The sequence below is a fragment of the Rhinolophus sinicus genome, linkage group LG05, assembly GCF_036562045.2.
Source record: "Rhinolophus sinicus isolate RSC01 linkage group LG05, ASM3656204v1, whole genome shotgun sequence".
Taxonomy (NCBI): domain Eukaryota; kingdom Metazoa; phylum Chordata; class Mammalia; order Chiroptera; family Rhinolophidae; genus Rhinolophus; species Rhinolophus sinicus.
The window spans coordinates 1,618-19,316 of record NC_133755.1 but is presented as its reverse complement, the minus strand read 5'-3'; the positions used below and the strand labels follow the sequence as shown (position 1 = coordinate 19,316).

The window sequence follows — 17,699 nt, the reverse complement described above, 5'->3', positions numbered from 1 at the left end:
AGCCTGGCCTTCAAGGCTCTCTCTTTAATAATTTAAATGTTAAATCAAAATTGTGAAAGTTACTAAATATAATAATTTTAAAAGTTAAACCTTGTAACTTGGCTTCCACATTAGAATCAGGGACTTGCTGTTATCTATGTGTGAAAACAGACATAGTTTTGTAAACAAAAATATGGCAGTGTAATTAAACTCCTTATTATGGCTTGGAACTAAAACACAAAAACATGTTGTTATAATAAAAATCTGATTGATGAATTTTAATGAGGTTGTTTTTAAAAAGTACCCGAAAAGCAGAGATGTCGAATTGACCAAGAAAACAACAGAACAAGTCATGTGACAAAATTCTGTCTCTTAACCTGCTGGGTGCAGACATTTTGCTAGATGTTAGGGATGCAAATACAGAAGAAAAGATTCTGAGCTTGTCGAACCTGCATAATCTAGTTAGGAACATGTGGCATACAGTCTTAAAACAATATACCTGACAGTGCCAGGCCGACTGAGCTCCTATGAAATGTTCTGTGAGTAGGGCTGCTGGACATTTTCAGATGTAGAGTGAGAGCAGACAAAGAGGAACAAGGATGGGGTGAGCTGTAGGGGTGTGTGGGTGGGAGCGGAGGTCACTGAGGAAGAAGGATGGGCTGAGCTGCCAGGAAATCCATTACCCATCAGCACAGCGTCCAAGTGTCAACTGAAAGGGCTCGGGCTAAACATCATAATGTAGAATAGTCTTTTACTGTGGCAACCTTTGGGACAGGCAGCCTTCTGTGTTTCTGCCCTGTGAGTTTATCTTACTAGGTACCATGGGCAGCAATAATTTTTTGTTCCATTTAGAATGAGAAAAAATAAACTTTAAAAACAATGGACATGCTATAATTTCTAGTCTCTCCTACCAGGTAGAGAGTAAAACATCTCACCCAATTACCGTGTTTCCCCTAGAATAAGACCTACCCCAAAAATAAGCCCCTGTTAAGATCGTCAGCCAGACGGACGCATTTAGTACATTATGACGATGGTCCAGAAGAAGATTACATGACTATATTTGGATAAATGTAGATTGTTGTACATGAAAAAAATAAGACATCCCCCGAAAATACACCCTAATGCGTCTTTTGGGGCAAAAATTAATATAAGACCCGGTCTTACTTTCGGGGAAACACGGTAGGTCTCCTCTGTTCCATTAGAAACTTGTGAATATTTAAAGAAGCTCCCTCTCAGAGTTTCCTTGATGTGGTCAGTTGCTAGCACTGATGGTCCTTCGACTATGGGAAGGCATTTTCCATCCCTTTTACCTGACATCCTGTCAGGTAGAATGGGAGACTGGTTTATTTTAATAACTTTTACATACTCAGCCGAGGAGATTCCATTCTAAAGCCACGGTCTGGCCATGGGCAGCCAGCAGAGCGAGCTTGTCTGTGGAGTGTCACTCATGACTGAGTGTCCAGCGTCTGCTCACTGCTTATAAAGAGCATTTAACAGGTGTCCGTGTCCCACAGAAGAGGAAGTTTACCAAGCCCAACAGTTACTCTCAGGCATGTTTCTTTAGACACTTGAACTGCCCGTATCATCACCAATATCAGCACGGATTGAAAGGAGGAAAAACTTAGTACATGATACACAAAGAGTTTATACTCAAGGTTCATTGTTCTTCAACAATAGAGAAACAATGAAAACCGACAAGGATACCTCTTGGAAATTTGATGTTTTGCCTGTTTGAATTTCCTAAGATCCTTGGCCAGAGTTATTGGGACCACAGTAGATGGTAAGATCAGATACAAACTGTGATTTCACCTTTGGGTTTCAATAGTTGGATTTAAACTATGTTTTGAGGGTTTCTCTTTTTTTTTTTTCTTCATTGACTTAATTACTACATTTAGAAAACAACCTGATACCCTCTTATGCTGCAAAATGTACTTTAATTTTAATTTACTTAAATTATTACTGGGTATTTCTCATCTTAAAGGAAACTCGGATATCTTCTTTCTCTTTTTAAGCACCCTACCTTGAATTTATTCCTGTGAGTCTGTTAACAGTACCGGGACAGGAAGGCCTGCATACTGGTGGGGGAAGGGCTTATTGTATGGTTTGCTTTCTTTTGTAAGAAGATAAACAGAACTCATACTTTATTCTACTATTTTCTCTTTGTAATGAATAGTCCGGTTTCCGGTTTGGCTCTTACCAGCTTTCCCTGCACAAGGACTTCAGCCCATCAATCATCTTCTCTTCACCTGTATATTCAGTACTGGTTCCTTCCGTTGTGTTTACAGTATGTTCACCTCTCACAAACCAATGTTGCATCTTGTTTTGGCCATGTTTTCAGCATATTGTCCTGCTATTGCTTCCCACCATCAGATTTCCCTCTTTGGAAATGACCCTCCTCTTACATCTTTCACTTGTTCACTGCATATTCTCTTATTCAGAGTGAGCCATCGTCTACGCCTGTCACTCAACTAAAACCACACAGAGGCAGAATCTCCAGCAGCTACTTGTCCTCATCTCTGCAGTGGTCTTCAAACTTGATTACTGCTTCTCCCTGAAATTCTCTCCTTCATGGATGCCGCACCAACTGAACTCTCCTGATCTGTCCCCTTCCCGAGGCTGCTCTCCTGGTTCCAGGCACCCACTGCCCAACACCAATATGCACAATGGGCCATATTGATCCCTCTCTCTCCTTTTTAAAAAACTCTGTTTTGGCTGCTTCAGATTTCACTTCTGTTCATCTGGCTTCTGTGTTCTATCACCTGCTCAGACATCCTCATTAGACTTCATGTCCATCACTACCCCTTGTTCTTGGCTGTTTTCATTTGAATGGACAAGTAAAACCTAAACTAAAGAGGCCCCAAACTGAGTTATTCTCTTCTCCCTGTATCCAGTCCTTCATACTGCTTTGTAATGTGAGGCAGTTTCATTCTCCCTGTCATGTCCTAGAACACCACGGTCTTTTCTTGCTCTTTCTTTCCATATCCATGCAATTTCCAGCCTCAGCAGACTGAGCCATCCCAAACTATTTTCTATTTGTTCTCCCATTCCGTAACCCACTGTATTATTGTCCGTTTTCCAGAGAAACAGAACCAATAGGATATGAAGATATACAGAAAGAGATGTATTTTAATGAGTTGGCTTATGAGACTACGTAGGCTGAGAAGTCCAAACTCTTCAGGGTGAGTTGGCAGACTGGAGACCCAAGAGGAGATAATACACTAGTTCCAGTCTAAAGCCTTTCTGCTTGATGCTGTATATTAATAACACTGGGACTATTGTGAAATAGTGTGATTTCAAGTGATGTGTCTGTGCAGACGTTTCTCTACAGTGGAGAGGTTATGCTGTCCCTGTTCTCTCCACTTATTCTCAGAATAGAATGAGCTGATGACGTTTAAAGTAGGGGTTGATAAGTCAGAGACACCCTATAATTCAACATAACAGAAAACAAAATACCATAATAAATAAATTCATGTGTCCCCAAATTGCTCACACACTGAAGTGCAGCAAGCTTAGTTAGAAGAGCATGAACTGGCCCAGGAGCCCCTGTGACATTGGGAGGGCGACTCCTCAGCATCTTCACCATTCCCTTCTCTACCATTCATATGTTGAAAAGACTTGTTTAGTCATTCAGACATTAAGTAATTTGGGTAAACCTATACACACAATTCTGCTAAGTGTTCTGCAATAAAAGCTTATGTTTGTAGACCTCTCCCCATTTCCCAAAGCCCTTTCTGTATGTACTACTTTATTTGACTTTCGATTACTGATTCAATCTCATTATTCAGATTTTCTATTTCTTTGTGATTTAGTCTTGGTAGGTGTTGTGTTTCTAGAAATTTATCCAAGACTGTTATTATATTTGTGCTATTTTTAAAATTCCACATACCTCATGATTATTTCCCACTGCATATTTTGTGTAAACATGATTGTAAATGGTTGAATATACACTATCTCATGGGTACGTCGTACGTTATCTAGCCTTCCTCTTGTTATTAAATGTAGGTTGCCTTTAACTGCTTTCCTGCAAGGAATATTCTCATACTGTGCACACATCTTTTCTTAGTTCCTTAGGATAAACTCCTAGCTGTAGAGTTTCTGGATCCTTGGGTCTGTAAGCATGTTTTTCCTGTTCTGACCAAGTCTTCTGAGGTGATGCCAGGAAGGGAATTAAGCTCAAAGTTTAAGCTACCAATTGAGCAATGAGAACAATGTATTTAGACAATTTTGTCAGTATCTTTCTATTCAAATTCCATTATCCATTAAATTATCTGCTTAACAGATGGAAAATTATGAGTATACATATAATTGTTTTTTGTCTAGTAGCCGTAAGTCTTAAGTACAACTTTATGGAAGTTTCATCTTTATTCTTTATATTCATTCATGTGAGTTGACTCACCATATTTAAAAGGAGATAAACAGCTAAATAACTCATAACCATCATCAGAACAATGAATGACACTTATCGAAAATTTGCTCTGGACCAGACATAGTGCTAAGCCTTTCATACACGTAATCTCAGTAACTTTAAAAAATCCCTACGCAGGAGGTGGATATAACAACTCTAATTTACAAACGACAGCCAGAGGCATTGTGAGGTGCGATTTTACTGCCTGTCTGTCAGAAGGCAGAGCAAAGGCCTCAGCATAGGTCTTTCAGGTTAACACCTATTTCATGCTCACCATCAAGCAATGAAAGTTCTAAGCTATAAAAATGGGGAATTTCACAAGTGACAAAACAAAGACCCTGAGAGGTTTGTTACCTGCCACAAGGAACACAGCTAGTAAAGGGTAGACCCAAGCGCAGACAGATTCCAGAGGCCTAATGCTTAGGCGTTTCCTCCCTCAGAACTGTTGCAATCGCTCATGAAGAAGTGACAAGAAGTGAATATTAGGAAAGGAGCCACTCTGGGCGAAGAAACTGAAAAGACCTGTGACTGACAAGAGACCAGGCTGGTGATCAGAGAAACCTTGGACTTTGGGCCCCACCGGGCCCCACCCCAATAGTATCCTCTCGTGGGATACAATCTGTCCAATTCAGGAGCTTGTTCATTTTCTCTCTCTCTCTCTCTCCTTCCCTCCATCCCTCCATCCGCCTGTGTGTGTGTGTGTGTGTGTGTGTGTGTGTGTGTGTGTGAGAGAGAGAGAGAGAGAGAGAGAGAGAATCTCATATATTCTCTGCCCTTCACTTAAAGGACCACAGCTGTCTTTGCATAAGTTCTGATGAGACTACTGGCTAGTTTGGTTCTCAGAAGGCCTGGTTTGTTGTACTTGTCTCCCTGAGTTTGGGATTTGCTCTCACAGGGGTTAAGATCCCAAGGCCCATTTGGCACAGCGCTGCTGCTGTTCTCTGGTCATCAGTGTTTGGTGGTGGGTTGCTGCATGTGTGTCAAACCTTGGTTGAGTTCTTCAGCTGCTGCACGTGCTGACTCACCACCAGCTCCTTTGGGCTCACTGGCACCGGAGCCACTTCTCTGGAGACAGAATTAGTCACAGACCTAAGGCACCCTCTGCCTGCTGCTCAGGGGCCCCCTGTGGGGCTCCCAGGAGGCGGAGGAGTCCAGCACAACTTGGAAAGGTCAGCAGGGCTTGGAGTTGGCCTTAACACAAAAGATAAATAACATGGACATTTCACTCCGGCAGATATTTTTAGTTCTATGTCCAGCTTTTGGAAATAAACGGAATTTTGGAAATACTTTCTCTTACAGTTTTGGCATTCCTAGGTTGATCCACTGCCTGGTGCCTCCGTTGCCTTGGTTACAGTAAGAACTGCAGTCACTGTACGCATTTGGTCAGGTTTCCTCCGAGACACTGAGCCTGGCCTCCGCCCCCAGCCTGCCCTCTGAGCTCTTGCACCGTGCGTGGGTCTGGTTAGGGCTCTCGCCGCCAGTAACCGTGTCTGGAACTAATCCACGTGCCTGTGTGTTCCTGGGTGCTTTCTACCCAACTCGTGGACTGAGCCTCTCCGGAGGCATTTTCTTTCCTTTAATATCCGTTTCCGTTGTGATAATCAAAATTTGTGCTCAGGTAGAGACTTAGGAAACTGAAGTGAAAAGTTTCCTAACATGCTGATGTCACCATAATATTTCAAAGGACCTGAGATCCTTCCCAGGGGTGGGGGTTGTCTGTTCTGCCATCTTCCACTCCGGAAATGCAAGCGACCAGCAGTGACCCACAGCCCGCCCAGGGCAGGCTGGCTGACTCCTGGGGCTGAACCAATTCGGTCCCTCCCCGTTCCTCAGCCCAGGGGCACAGCCTGACCCTCCCCGCCAGGATCGCAGGGCCCGGCGGTAGGGGGGGGGAGGGGGCAGGAGGTGAGGAGCGGGCCTGATGGGAGCGGCGGGGCGGGGTTGGGCGGAAGGTGAGGTGAGGACCCAGGGATTCTTCGCCAGAAGCTGGGCGGGTAGGAGCTGTGGGGCGGGTCCTGGCGCATTTCGCCAATCGGTGCGGACTCGTGTTCGCCCAGACTCCGGGGCTGGCGGCGGCACCGGGCGCCGGTCCCCACCCTGCGTGAACTTCGGAATTGGCCCAGGGACAGACTGGTGCCGCGACCAGAGAGAGCGTTTCGACAGGAGACCTAGCTGGTTTGCCGGCGACGAAGATGCGTGCTCTGCCAGCCCTGGACGCACCCCGAACTGAGCGGCTCCCCGAGGCCCCACGGAACCGGGATGCGACGGAGCCAGCGCGCAGGAGCGCAGTGGAGAGGTTGGCGGCCGACCGTGCCAAGTATGTGCAGGGCCGCCCCGGGGTCGAACAGGGCCCGGCTTCTGAGGGCAGTAGCCCTGGGGCTTGTGAAGGGCCGGCGAGCAACCCTCAGCCTCCGGCCCACGTCCCCGGTGCGGTGGCGCGCAGGGTTATAGCGCGGAAGCCGCTGAGGCCTGATTCTCTGGTCATCTACCGGCAGAAATGCGAGTTCGTGCGCGGACCGGGCACCGACAACTTCAGGGGTGGCTTGGTGAAGAAGCTCTTCCAGGGGCCGGGCAAGGACAGGACACCGGCGCCCCACCAGACGTCCTCAGTGGGAGAGGAGGGCCGGGCCAGGGGCGAGGAGGCCGCCCTCACCAAGCCCGGCCCGGTAGCTGCCCCCGCGCCCCCGGCGCCCGCTGCGCCCCCGGCTCCCGCCGCGCCCACCAGAGACCCAGCCGCGCCCCCGGCGCCCGCCGCGCCCGCCAGAGACCCAGCCGCACCGCTGAGCCCGGAGCCGCTAGGGGCGAGGCGTCGGGGCCTGCACAGATCGCAGTCGGACCTCAGCTCCCGCTTCTCCATGTCTTTGGCAGAAATGGACACTTTCTTCCAGTACTGTGGCCTGGAGCCCGAGGTGGTAGAGGCGCTCGGGAGGGAGAACTTTTCTGCGGGGTCGGACCGCCTCGCCCTCAAGGTCCGCAGCGTGAGCGTGGCCACCTCCGACAGCGGTTTCTCGCGGCACAGCGGCGGTGACGAGGGGCTGCAGGAGGAAGAGCTGACCGAGCAGGTGCCCAGCGCTCCGTCGGTCATCGAGAGGAACGCCCGCATCATCCGCTGGCTGTACACCTGCAAGAAGGCCAAGGAGACCCCCAGCCAGGGGCTGCAGGTTCTGTTGTGACCGCCTGTGCCCGGGAGACCCGGACCCAAGGTGTGAGCTCCGGAGGGGTGTCTGTGCGCCTTCTGTGAAGGCCTGGGGGGGGGGGGGTGACCGATTTGGATGGAGCCAGTTCTCTAACGTTGTTCGGGACCCTAGAGATTGAGACGAGGTGCCTCGCGTGTGAGTGGCCGCTGCTGCAGAGCAGGATGGCCAGCGGCCTGGTCCCTGCAGGTCCCGTGTCTTTTGCATGCACTGCTTCTGACTGCCTGCAAAGGTTTTCTGTGCCTTAACACCATCCCGGTGGCTTAGTTCTATGAAAAGAGAAATCGGAGTTATAAAATGCTGTCAGAAAGCAGTTTTTCACCTCTGCTGTTATTATTTCCTGCGTGGAAGCTAGCCTGGGAGCCCTCGTCCCTGTGGAAATTGACCCGTGGGCGTCCTGAGGTTTGGTCCTAGCTGATGGTTCGCCTGGAGCCCTGGGCGGCTGCCATCTCCCCTCCACAGAAGGGCTGGCTGTGCGCTCGGTCCTCCCGCCGCCACCTGCGCGCGTGGTGGGGAAGGGGAGCTCCACAGGGCCTTGGTAGCAGTTTGGCGTGCGTTTACCTGGAAAGGTCTCTGGCTAAATCGAGTTTTAATTGCTTTAAGAGCTTTGTTAGTAGAGTGACTGGAGCTGCTTAGTTCTCGAGGAACTTCCGTTTGTTGGCTTGGGGTCTGGACCAGGTCACTTGTGTTTTAGAGTCCGACAGGGCTGCGACTCTAGTTTACTGGCCTCTGTTAACACAGGAGGTGAATCTGTCGGCCTGGGGCACCAATATCACAGGGTGATCTCCAGTTCTCACTGAGGAGCTAAGGGACCGTATCCTCACTGTCACCTGCTACCCCCCCCTCCATGCACACGTGGGGAGGGCATTTGTGGGGACAGAGAAGGGAGAGGAGACCATGCTTTTCAGGGTTCTCTTTGAGAACCCAGCACTTAAACATGACAGCAGCCTTTCTTCTGTTACCCTTCAGCGACAAGGTGCTGTGAATAAAAGAAATTCATGTGGTGGAAGTATCCTGTCTGCCCTTGACATATCAGAAAACTAATTGAAGACACAGTATCAGTTTTTAGGCTGGTGGGGGAGGTGCCACAAGAGATGTTTGTCCCAGGTCACCTGTGTCTGAGGACTGAGAACAGCCTAATAAGTCCCATGAGTGGCCATGGGTTAGTACAGATGCGAAAATTAACAAGGAGAGAGGATTTCATTGTTTCTTTTGAATTCGGATCATGACTTAAGTTCTTCCTTAAATTATAGAAGATTATTTCCCACTAAATTCCCAAAGAATGTATATAGATAGTCAAAACTTAAAAACAAATAACAAAAAAAAAATTAACGTGTGCTTTTCACAGACTGTCTATCTGAGTGAGATGAACTGAAGGTGCCATGCACCCCTTGGTGTGGACGATGAGAGTTTAGGGGCTCGGCGTGGTCCCAGAGGGACCCAGATGGAGGCCTGTCCTCTGTCAGTCATCACGCTGACACTTCCGGCCTAGGCTCCCATTGGCCATGGTGTAAAGGCAGACAGGATGGTCTCCAACCTCTGCACTTTATGATTCTGTATCTAGTCACTAATCTGCGTATCCACATTTAATGATCGGAACCCAGAGAAGGAAAACAAAACAACACTGTCTGCTGGAGTTGGTAAAGTGTCAATTTTTCAATAAGTTTCCCCCAGGTTGCCACAGGCACTGCATTTCATGCACAGAGAGAGGCGGACTTGTTGGTAATAGATCTAAGTAACAAGACGATGCACAAACAAACCAAAATAAAACCTGGCACCATACAAATATAATCAACCCAGACTCTCCTCCTCCCTCGCCACAGTGCTCCAATGTCAAAAGCCTTGACCTGAAAGAGAATTTAGGATTCAGTCCATGAAATAACCTTCCCTAGGCCCTTTTTCGGTTTGAGCCTAGGAAAGATGTAAGGAGTGAGGTTATTAGCCTGTGAGAACTTCCACTTATGACAAAGTGGAGGAGTTGAGGAAAGAGGGAAAGTGACAGCCGAGTTAGGAAACTACTGAGGGTGAATCTGCAGGACACAGGTCCGCGTTATACACCATCTCCTCCCTCTACCTTGATCCTGTTTGTTCGAGTGCCACCTGCCTTCTGAGCTGTTTCATATTATTGCTCAGAGACAGGAGACACAGGTCACAAAGGACCCACCTAGTTTTCTGTATGTCCTCAGCATTCACCAGCACTGTAAATATTTACTTCAGTTTTACTCCCTCAGACCAAAAACATAGCTCCTGTTCCTTAAAACCCCAACCCAGGAGACCTGATGTCTGGCCAGTTGGAGGGTGGGGAGAAATGAGTGTCCTGGGACTGAGATGACGTCTGCTTCTGATCACAGCTCCTGTGACTCGACACCTACAGGCCTGCACACAGTCTCCTCTGAGGAAGAGCCAGTGGGGACAGCCAGGACCCAAAGCACAGGGTGGGACCCTCTCCCCTTCGTAGGGTCATGTGGCAGCTGGGCAGAAGGGCAGGTGACCTGTCCTCACAGTGTTACTGGCTTGAGACTAAAGCTGTAACTTCTGGAAGCTACGGGACCAAGAATGCAAGCTGTAATTTTTCTCTAGTTTAATCAGGACACTTGTGTTGAAATCCATACAGATTCATTTTAGGATTTCATGAAAATTTCAGAAAATTTGAGCTAAACAAAGGTATGCTTTCTGAGTGAAAAAATACACGTATTTTATTTGGAGATTTTTTTCCCCCTTGGTAGGTAGAGATATTGTCAATTAAAATGAAAATATACTATCCAGAACTAGATAATAATTTCATCAGCTTATCACCCCATGAAGTACAAACGTTTGCTTTTCAAAATTCAGAGTCACAGCTGGAGAATGCACTTGATCTACTGGTGACCTATGAGTAACAGTCATACGTGGGTAATTTCGGAGTTCTGTTTCCCAGCATGTAATTCATGAAAATTGCTCTTCTGTCTGTTGGTGTTTAGTTATCTTCCTGCCCTTCACTTCATTAAAATGGCAGGCCTGCCAAAAGTTAGGTCTCTCTGATTGTTGGTCTTTTACAAAGAATGTGTTACTGATTTTAACATTGTTATAATAGAATGGTAACTTGTCCTTGGGGTTCCTTAGGGACAAACATTGTTTATTTTCAGGGAAAAAAACTCAGATCTTCCACAGTTCTTCTCACATTTCTCTTTGATAAAAAAGAACACCTATGGGGGCCACTGAACGCCTGTGGGACAGAGCCCGTGGGACGGAGCCCATGGGATGGAGCCCGTGGGACAGAGTCCATGGGACGGAGCTGTATCTCGGGGTGCCCCATGCCCTGTGGAAGGAGGAAACCCAGCGGCTTCCAGTCTCTGCTCCTTTCTCCCCTGACCAGCTGGAGGCTCTGCAGATCTTAACTCAGCCTTTTAGGTAAACAAGTGGTTTGAGGAGCCCAGCCGTGAGCGCTGCTCCTCCCCCCCTTCAGGCCAGCCCCTGGGCCTTTTCAGAGAGGTTTATGTTAGAAAACGCTGGAATTTGTTTGCTTGCAAGTATGTATCTGGACTGCCTGCCTTGTTTTCTGTTTTGTTGTTCAGCACTGTGATGGCACCACTGGCCTTACCACCAGTCACGGGACGTGTCTTTACTGCTTCAGGAGTCCTTGGAGGCAAACACACATTTTGATAGTCCAGAAAAAGACACATGGATATTTGTTCTTTCAGAGAAACAAGATGATAGCTGTCTTTACTAAGGCTACCAACTTCTTTTCAAAATTTAAAGTGCAAACATGTTTTAAAATGCAGAAAATGTCACAAAACCAAAGATCATCGCAGGGAGCAGATTTTGGAGCATAACGTGTGGCCTGGCAATGTGTCCTGGACAGGTGTGGATTATGCTTTTCCTTACACCTCAGGAAGCGAGGCTTTGTATGTCATGGATGATTTGGGAACCAGGGCCATCCTCACTGCCGCAGGTGTTGTCCAGTGCGCCCCGGTGACCACACGATTGATTGCTCCTTCCGCAGAATGAAGAACCTCACTGAAGAAGCTTGTCATTTCAGAAGGTTGGAAATGCTGCGGAGAAGATGGGACCCTGTATCTTGGAAACCAGGACTGAGCGGAGTTACTGCTGTGATGACACAGCCGATGCTCCTGCACACGCGCCCTTGTCCCCAGAGGCAAGGGTCTTCAGGGGCGTCTTTCTGAGGGGCATGCTAAGAGGCCCCGTGATGCGTTTTAACGGTGACTATACTGATTTCACAAAGAAACAAAAGCAAAGCACCCAGAAACCAAGAGAGCCAGGGTGTTTTCTGCCGCCAGTCACCGTGGACTGGCCAAGTTCTGGCCGGCACAGTAAACACGCGTCACACTGTGCCGTCCCACACGGAGCTCCGCTGCTCAGCAGCACGTCCGTCCCAGGGCAACTGGTCGTGTTTCACGACTCCGCACATTTCAGGTCACCTAGGGTCATTCCATTAATGCCGCTACCGTGGGCTTATGGACACGTGTGGGATTGAAAGATCAGGTGGACTGAGGACCCGCTGGGAAACACGTCTGCACGCGGACAGGAGCACGGCGTTGCCCTCGTCCCGCCGCCAGCACGTCCCCGCAGCACCGTCCACAGCGCGCCTCCCGGCTCCTCGCAAAGGAGAGGGAAGCCTTGTCGCAGGCGCCCCAGATGCGCCCCAGCTCGCCCTTGTACGCACGCGGCTGCTGGAGACAGACTGTGGTTCCGAGTTCCTGCGCCCCAACTCTGAAGGCGCGCGGGACACTCGCAGTTTAAACGAACAGCTAGCAGGCAGACGCGCAACCTTCCAGAGCAATTTTGTAGCATTGACGACGACCCAAAGAAACATTGTCATCCGGTCAACTGTTTCACAGCTTTCTGCGTTTTATCGAATATCTCTTCAGGGTCAAAAATAGAGAAGAATATGGAGGGGAGAGAAATGAGTGTCTCAATGGTAAAAAATTTTTCAACCAATTCAATTTGTTATGTTTGTATTTAATATTGTATTGTATTTTCTTAACTTTTACTGTGAGAGGAGGTCTTTGAGTTACTTAAATATTTTTTTACTAAAAAATATTTATTTTACACAGTCATTGCTCTTCAAATAATTTGTCTTCACTTCATGCAGTTTTAGCTTTAAATGTATCATTTTAAATTACTTGCTCCTTTCTCACTTTCTCTATTTTCTCCTGGAGATCTTTTTGTATTTGTTAATTGTATTTTCAACCTGTGCCTGTAAACAGTGTTCGCAATTCTGTGGGCTCGGTACAAAATGATTAGTTTGCAAGCAAGTCCCTCATGCACGTTTTTTGGAGTCTCTGTTGGCTGACAGACGTGCCTCTCTCAAAGCAGGGTCCATTTAAAGACAGCGTATTCCCTGCTCTAATAATTTCCCCCCAGTTGTTTCTCTAAAAATCCTTCTATTTTGCTGTTCACTGGGTTGCACTTAAAGAAGACTTGTCCAAGATGAGAGGAATTTTTTATAGGATTTCTTCATATACTCAGTTTACTCATTTGCAGGTATTCCATTAATTTTATATGTGAATGCTTTAAATATAATTGTTTATTGCCTTTCTACTGTCAGAATAGGATGAACTGAAACCTAGGTGAAATTTATTTTAGTGGTGCAGACTCATCATCCATATAATAGATGAAAAACATTTTTTAAAATACTGGTTTCTGTTTAAACCACCAAGATCTCCCAGAAGCACTTGCTCTTGACAGGGTACAAGTGCAGGAGAGAATCACTCTAGGGGATTCTGGAAGTAGACGTGAGGGACGGTGTGAAACCAGGAGCAGGGTGTCCACAGACTGCAATGGGAGGGAGCTGGATTAACGCCCCTCTGTTCTGTTCAGAGTGTGTGACTGGAGGTGAGAAGTCCTTTTGTAACCGGGAATTATCCCAATTTGCTGAGTCACTTGGGAGAAAACAAAATGTTGCAGCTCAGTGTGAATGAAAAACCTTGTAATGCTTTTCACAGAAATGAGCAATAGTTTGTATGGCAAAATAGTGTCATTTGCTCATGAAAGAATAGCATATAAAGTAATACAATTAAACATGATAGAAAGGAAAAAACAGGGTAAAGCAGGAAAATAGCTTGACAGCAGTCGATTTCACCAATACACGGTAGGGATTAGCAGTGCCTCTGGCTGGAAAGCTTCCTTATTCTAGACGTATGTGTATAGTTTTTGATCTACTGGTCAGTGACACTGGAATAAAAAGAAGGGTTTGCTAGACGCTGACCCTTTCAGTTGGTTAGCCGTTAGGTGTGTGGTTACATCTGGGTCTGTGATGCCGTAAAACATCAGGTCTCGTAAACTTTTATTGCAGTTTCTAAACAGACTGTTTCCTACATGCTACTTGCAACTGGAGGGCAATATTGTGTAATCTGTTTGAAAGAAATAAAGTATCTTTACCATTGATTCATATGAATTTAAGAATTTGTGCAGTGTGAACACAATGGAAGCAAGACTGTGCCTGTTATAACTTCTCATATCCTGTTTCCTTCCTTTCTTCCTGATACAATCTCATCAGATTATCAGTAGACATGAGCACCAGTACTTGTCATAGGTGAGTCACATGGCATCTGTCGTCTCCTCACTGGAGATGGGATGCAGTAAAAACAGTGTTGCATATTTAGAACATTGTTTTTCTTTCATTGTTTCATCAGTCTTTTGCTTAAGAAGTTTTTTTCCCCTGTGTTTTTTATATTATCATCATTGAAGAATGAGCACAAAGGTGAAAATGGAAGCGCAGTGTGTAACTTTTCCCGATAGTCAATCCCTAGTGAGGACCACGGTACAGAGATGCGCTTTGCCCTCAGAACCTGCTCGGCTTGGAGCTGGTCGGAGTGAGGCAGGCGGGGAGCTCTCGGGTCAGTCACTGCACTGAGGCAGGCGCTTTCTTTTTCAGTCCTTCAGTAGCTTATGCTCAAACCTTTGCAAGCATCCCAAGATAGGCATTCTTGAGGAGAATAAATCCATCACTGTATTTCCATGAAGACAATGGTCAGATCCCAGGGTGCTGCAGAAACTGTCCCATTTACCAGGGTGGCCCCGTCATGGATTCTAACTGCAGTTACCTTTTCTTCCTTCAGCTGAACAAGTTCTTAGCTTTCAGTTGCCCTTTTTGAAAACTCAATAAAACAGGAAGCAATGAGGTGATGCACAGTGGTTAGGTGTTTGAATTTTGCTTGCATTTTTAGTGATGAAATTAATAGATCTGAATAATGTTTAAATGTTCCATGTTGGAAATATTGAGTAAGAAGGAAGTTGATTTCTCAGCCAGGAGCTTATAAGTCTGACTGCAGAAGTGTCATGGAGCAGCTGAAGGGGAGAAAATACAGGAGCACCAGAACACAGGCTGCCATCCAATGACAGTGTCATCATGTCTCTGCTTCAGCGCCCCAGTTCTACAGCTGACTGTCATCTTTGTGTATCTCCTTGAAAACTGTCATGATTATGAAATGCTTTCTGAAGGAGAGAGTGTATTAAACCATTAATAGCTATTCATTTTTAATTCCCAATAAAATGTTAATTTCCTTAGAAAGCGAGACTCTGAAACACAGGTACAGATCTGGGACGACGTGGATCTCAGTGTGTCCTGTCTGATGCTCAGTGTGGACAAGTGCCAGCACAGGAAATCACAGTTACCTGCTAAGCCCAGGTGCTGTGTCCACCTAGTGGTGTTGCAACAACCCTGCACCTGAGCCACAGTCCCTTGAATCAGGGACAAGACGCTGAGGACTGAGCAGAAGGCACGACATGTGGTCATCACAGGGCTGAGTACCCAAGCTCCTTGCCCGGATGGGCTTGCATTCTAGCAGGAGGGTCAGGTCTTCAGTAAGGACGGTTGGGTAGATAATAAATAGTTGATAGAAACTACGTGACAGAGACGGGTAACACACAGAGGGAGAGAGGGAGGCCATCTGAACCACACGTGGAACCCAAAGTCGAAATCATAAAATGAATCAAGCCACAGGGAAGGACATCATGCAAATTATAAGTGGTACATTTGTCCCCCGAGAGGTTTATTTTAGTCCCTGGAGATCCTTCACGCTGGCCGTTTAAAGCTTTGAATTCTAAATGGAATAAAAAGCAGAGCACATTACAAATGGGGCCTCAGGACTTGGTCTGTCTCTGGTCAGAAGGTTGTTGTAAGGGATTTCCCTGGGCTTTTAGAAATCCACTTTTTTAACTTAAGAAAAGAATAAATAAAAAGAGTCGATATAGCAAATGAACAATGACTCACAGGCCAGCTCTCCTGAAGGGTGGTGGTTTTCTGACCCATGAAACTCTAGGACGTCCTCGGAGCTGAGCAGCTGGGCTCAAGCTGGGACAAGCCAGGCTGATGTTATCAGGACTTGAGGGCCATGTTCTGTCCTTAGCTGTTTGGCAAGTTGGAACTGCAGCATCCAAAGTTCAGAAAGGGGTGTTTCCAGAGTGCCGAGAGTGTATTCTCACACAGCTTTCCTTGCAGGTGTATGTGAGGTGTCAGAATGCCCATGTGGGCATCTAGAGATGGGCAGAGACCCAGTCAGCTAGGACCACAGACTTTCAAGGATGGAAATGATGTGAGAGATCCTAGGGTTCTCCCACAAAAGAGCCCAAGTGGCCACAGTGATCCTGAGAAAGAAGAATAAAGCTGGAGGCATCACAATACCTGACAGCAAACAATACTAGAAATCTACAGTAATCAAAACAGCACGATACTGGCTCAAAAACAGAGACATAGATCAACGAACAGAATAGAGAGCCCAGACATAAACTCTTACCTGTGTGGTCAATTTATAACAAAAGCAGGCAAGAATATACAGTGGGGTAAAGACAGTCTATTCAATAAATGGTGCTTAGAAAACTGGATCCGTGTATGAAAATGAAGCTGCTCACTTTCTGTCACTACATTTAAAAATAAACTCCAAATGGATAAAAGAGTTAAATGTGAGACCTGAAACTATAAAAATCATAGAAGAAAACTTAGGCGACAAACACGTTGACATTGGTCTTTGCAGAATTTTTTGGATCTGTCTCTTTGGTCAAGGGCGACACAAGGAAAAAATAAACAAATGGGGCTACATCAAACTAAAAAGCTTTTGCACAGCAAAGGAAACCACCAATGAAATGAAAGATAACCTACTGAATGGAAGAAGATATTTGCTCATGATACATCTGATAACGGGTTAATATAAAAAATATTAGGTTGGTGCAAAAGTAATTGTGGTTTTTGCAATTATTTTTAACCTTTTAAACCACAATTATTTTTACACTAACCTAATATATAAAGAATTCATAAAACTAAACCCCAAAAAATCCAAATAAAAACATGGGCAGAGGACCTGAACAGACATTTTTCCAAAGAGGACACACAGATGCTAACAGACACATGAAAAGATGCTCAACATCACTAATCATCAGAGAAATGCAAATTAAAACCACAATGAGATACCTCCTCTGTGGGGACAGAGCCCCAGAAAGTAGTTTACAGGCTCTCGGCCTCACGTGGAAGGGTGCTGGCTCGGGTGGTAGATGGCCGTCTACCATCTACGTCTGCTATGGCTGATTGGCCGTCAGCTGTGGCCAGTTAGCCAATTGGCCGCTAATATAACTGCTGCGGCTACGGAGGAGAGCCGAGGATTGCCGAGGAGAGCGGAGGAGAGTCAAGGGGAGTGGAGGAGAGTCGTCGGTCGGTTGGCAGAAAAACGCACAGCAGGTCGCACGTCCAGTGAACCCAGCCTCCAGTGAGACCATAGTGGTATGACTCCCCTACCTATGGCTCCGTGGGTGTTCCTTTTTGGCCCCACCATATCCTGCATTCTTGTATGGGGAGCGGGAGCAGAGAACCCGCCTGATGCCCCGCACGACAAATGGCGCAGCGAGCAGGGTCTCCCGCACGACACCCCCACACCTGTCAGAATGGCATCATCAATAAATCAACAAACAAGAAATGTTGGTGAGGCTGTGGAGAGAAGGGAACGCTCCTGCACTGTTGGTGGGATTGCAGATTGGTGCAGCCACTATGGAAAATAGTATGGAGGGTCCTCAAAAAATTAAAAATAGAATTACCTTCTGACCCATCATTTCCACTTCTGAGTATTTACGTGAAAAAATCCAAAACACTAATTCGAAAAGATATCTGCACCCCCGTGTTCACTGCAGCA

At 46.6% G+C, this 17,699-nt stretch overlaps 1 protein-coding gene across 1 annotated transcript; it reads left to right on the top strand.

The window, feature by feature from the left end:
• Positions 1-6,278: 6,278 nt before the first annotated feature.
• FAM110C (family with sequence similarity 110 member C) lies at positions 6,279-13,965 on the top strand. The gene is made up of 2 exons (XM_019752032.2): positions 6,279-7,587; positions 11,133-13,965. The coding sequence occupies exon 1, from the start codon at positions 6,577-6,579 to the stop codon at positions 7,555-7,557; it is 981 nt and encodes a 326-aa protein (XP_019607591.2). The 5' UTR covers positions 6,279-6,576; the 3' UTR covers positions 7,558-7,587; positions 11,133-13,965.
• Positions 13,966-17,699: the final 3,734 nt, after the last annotated feature.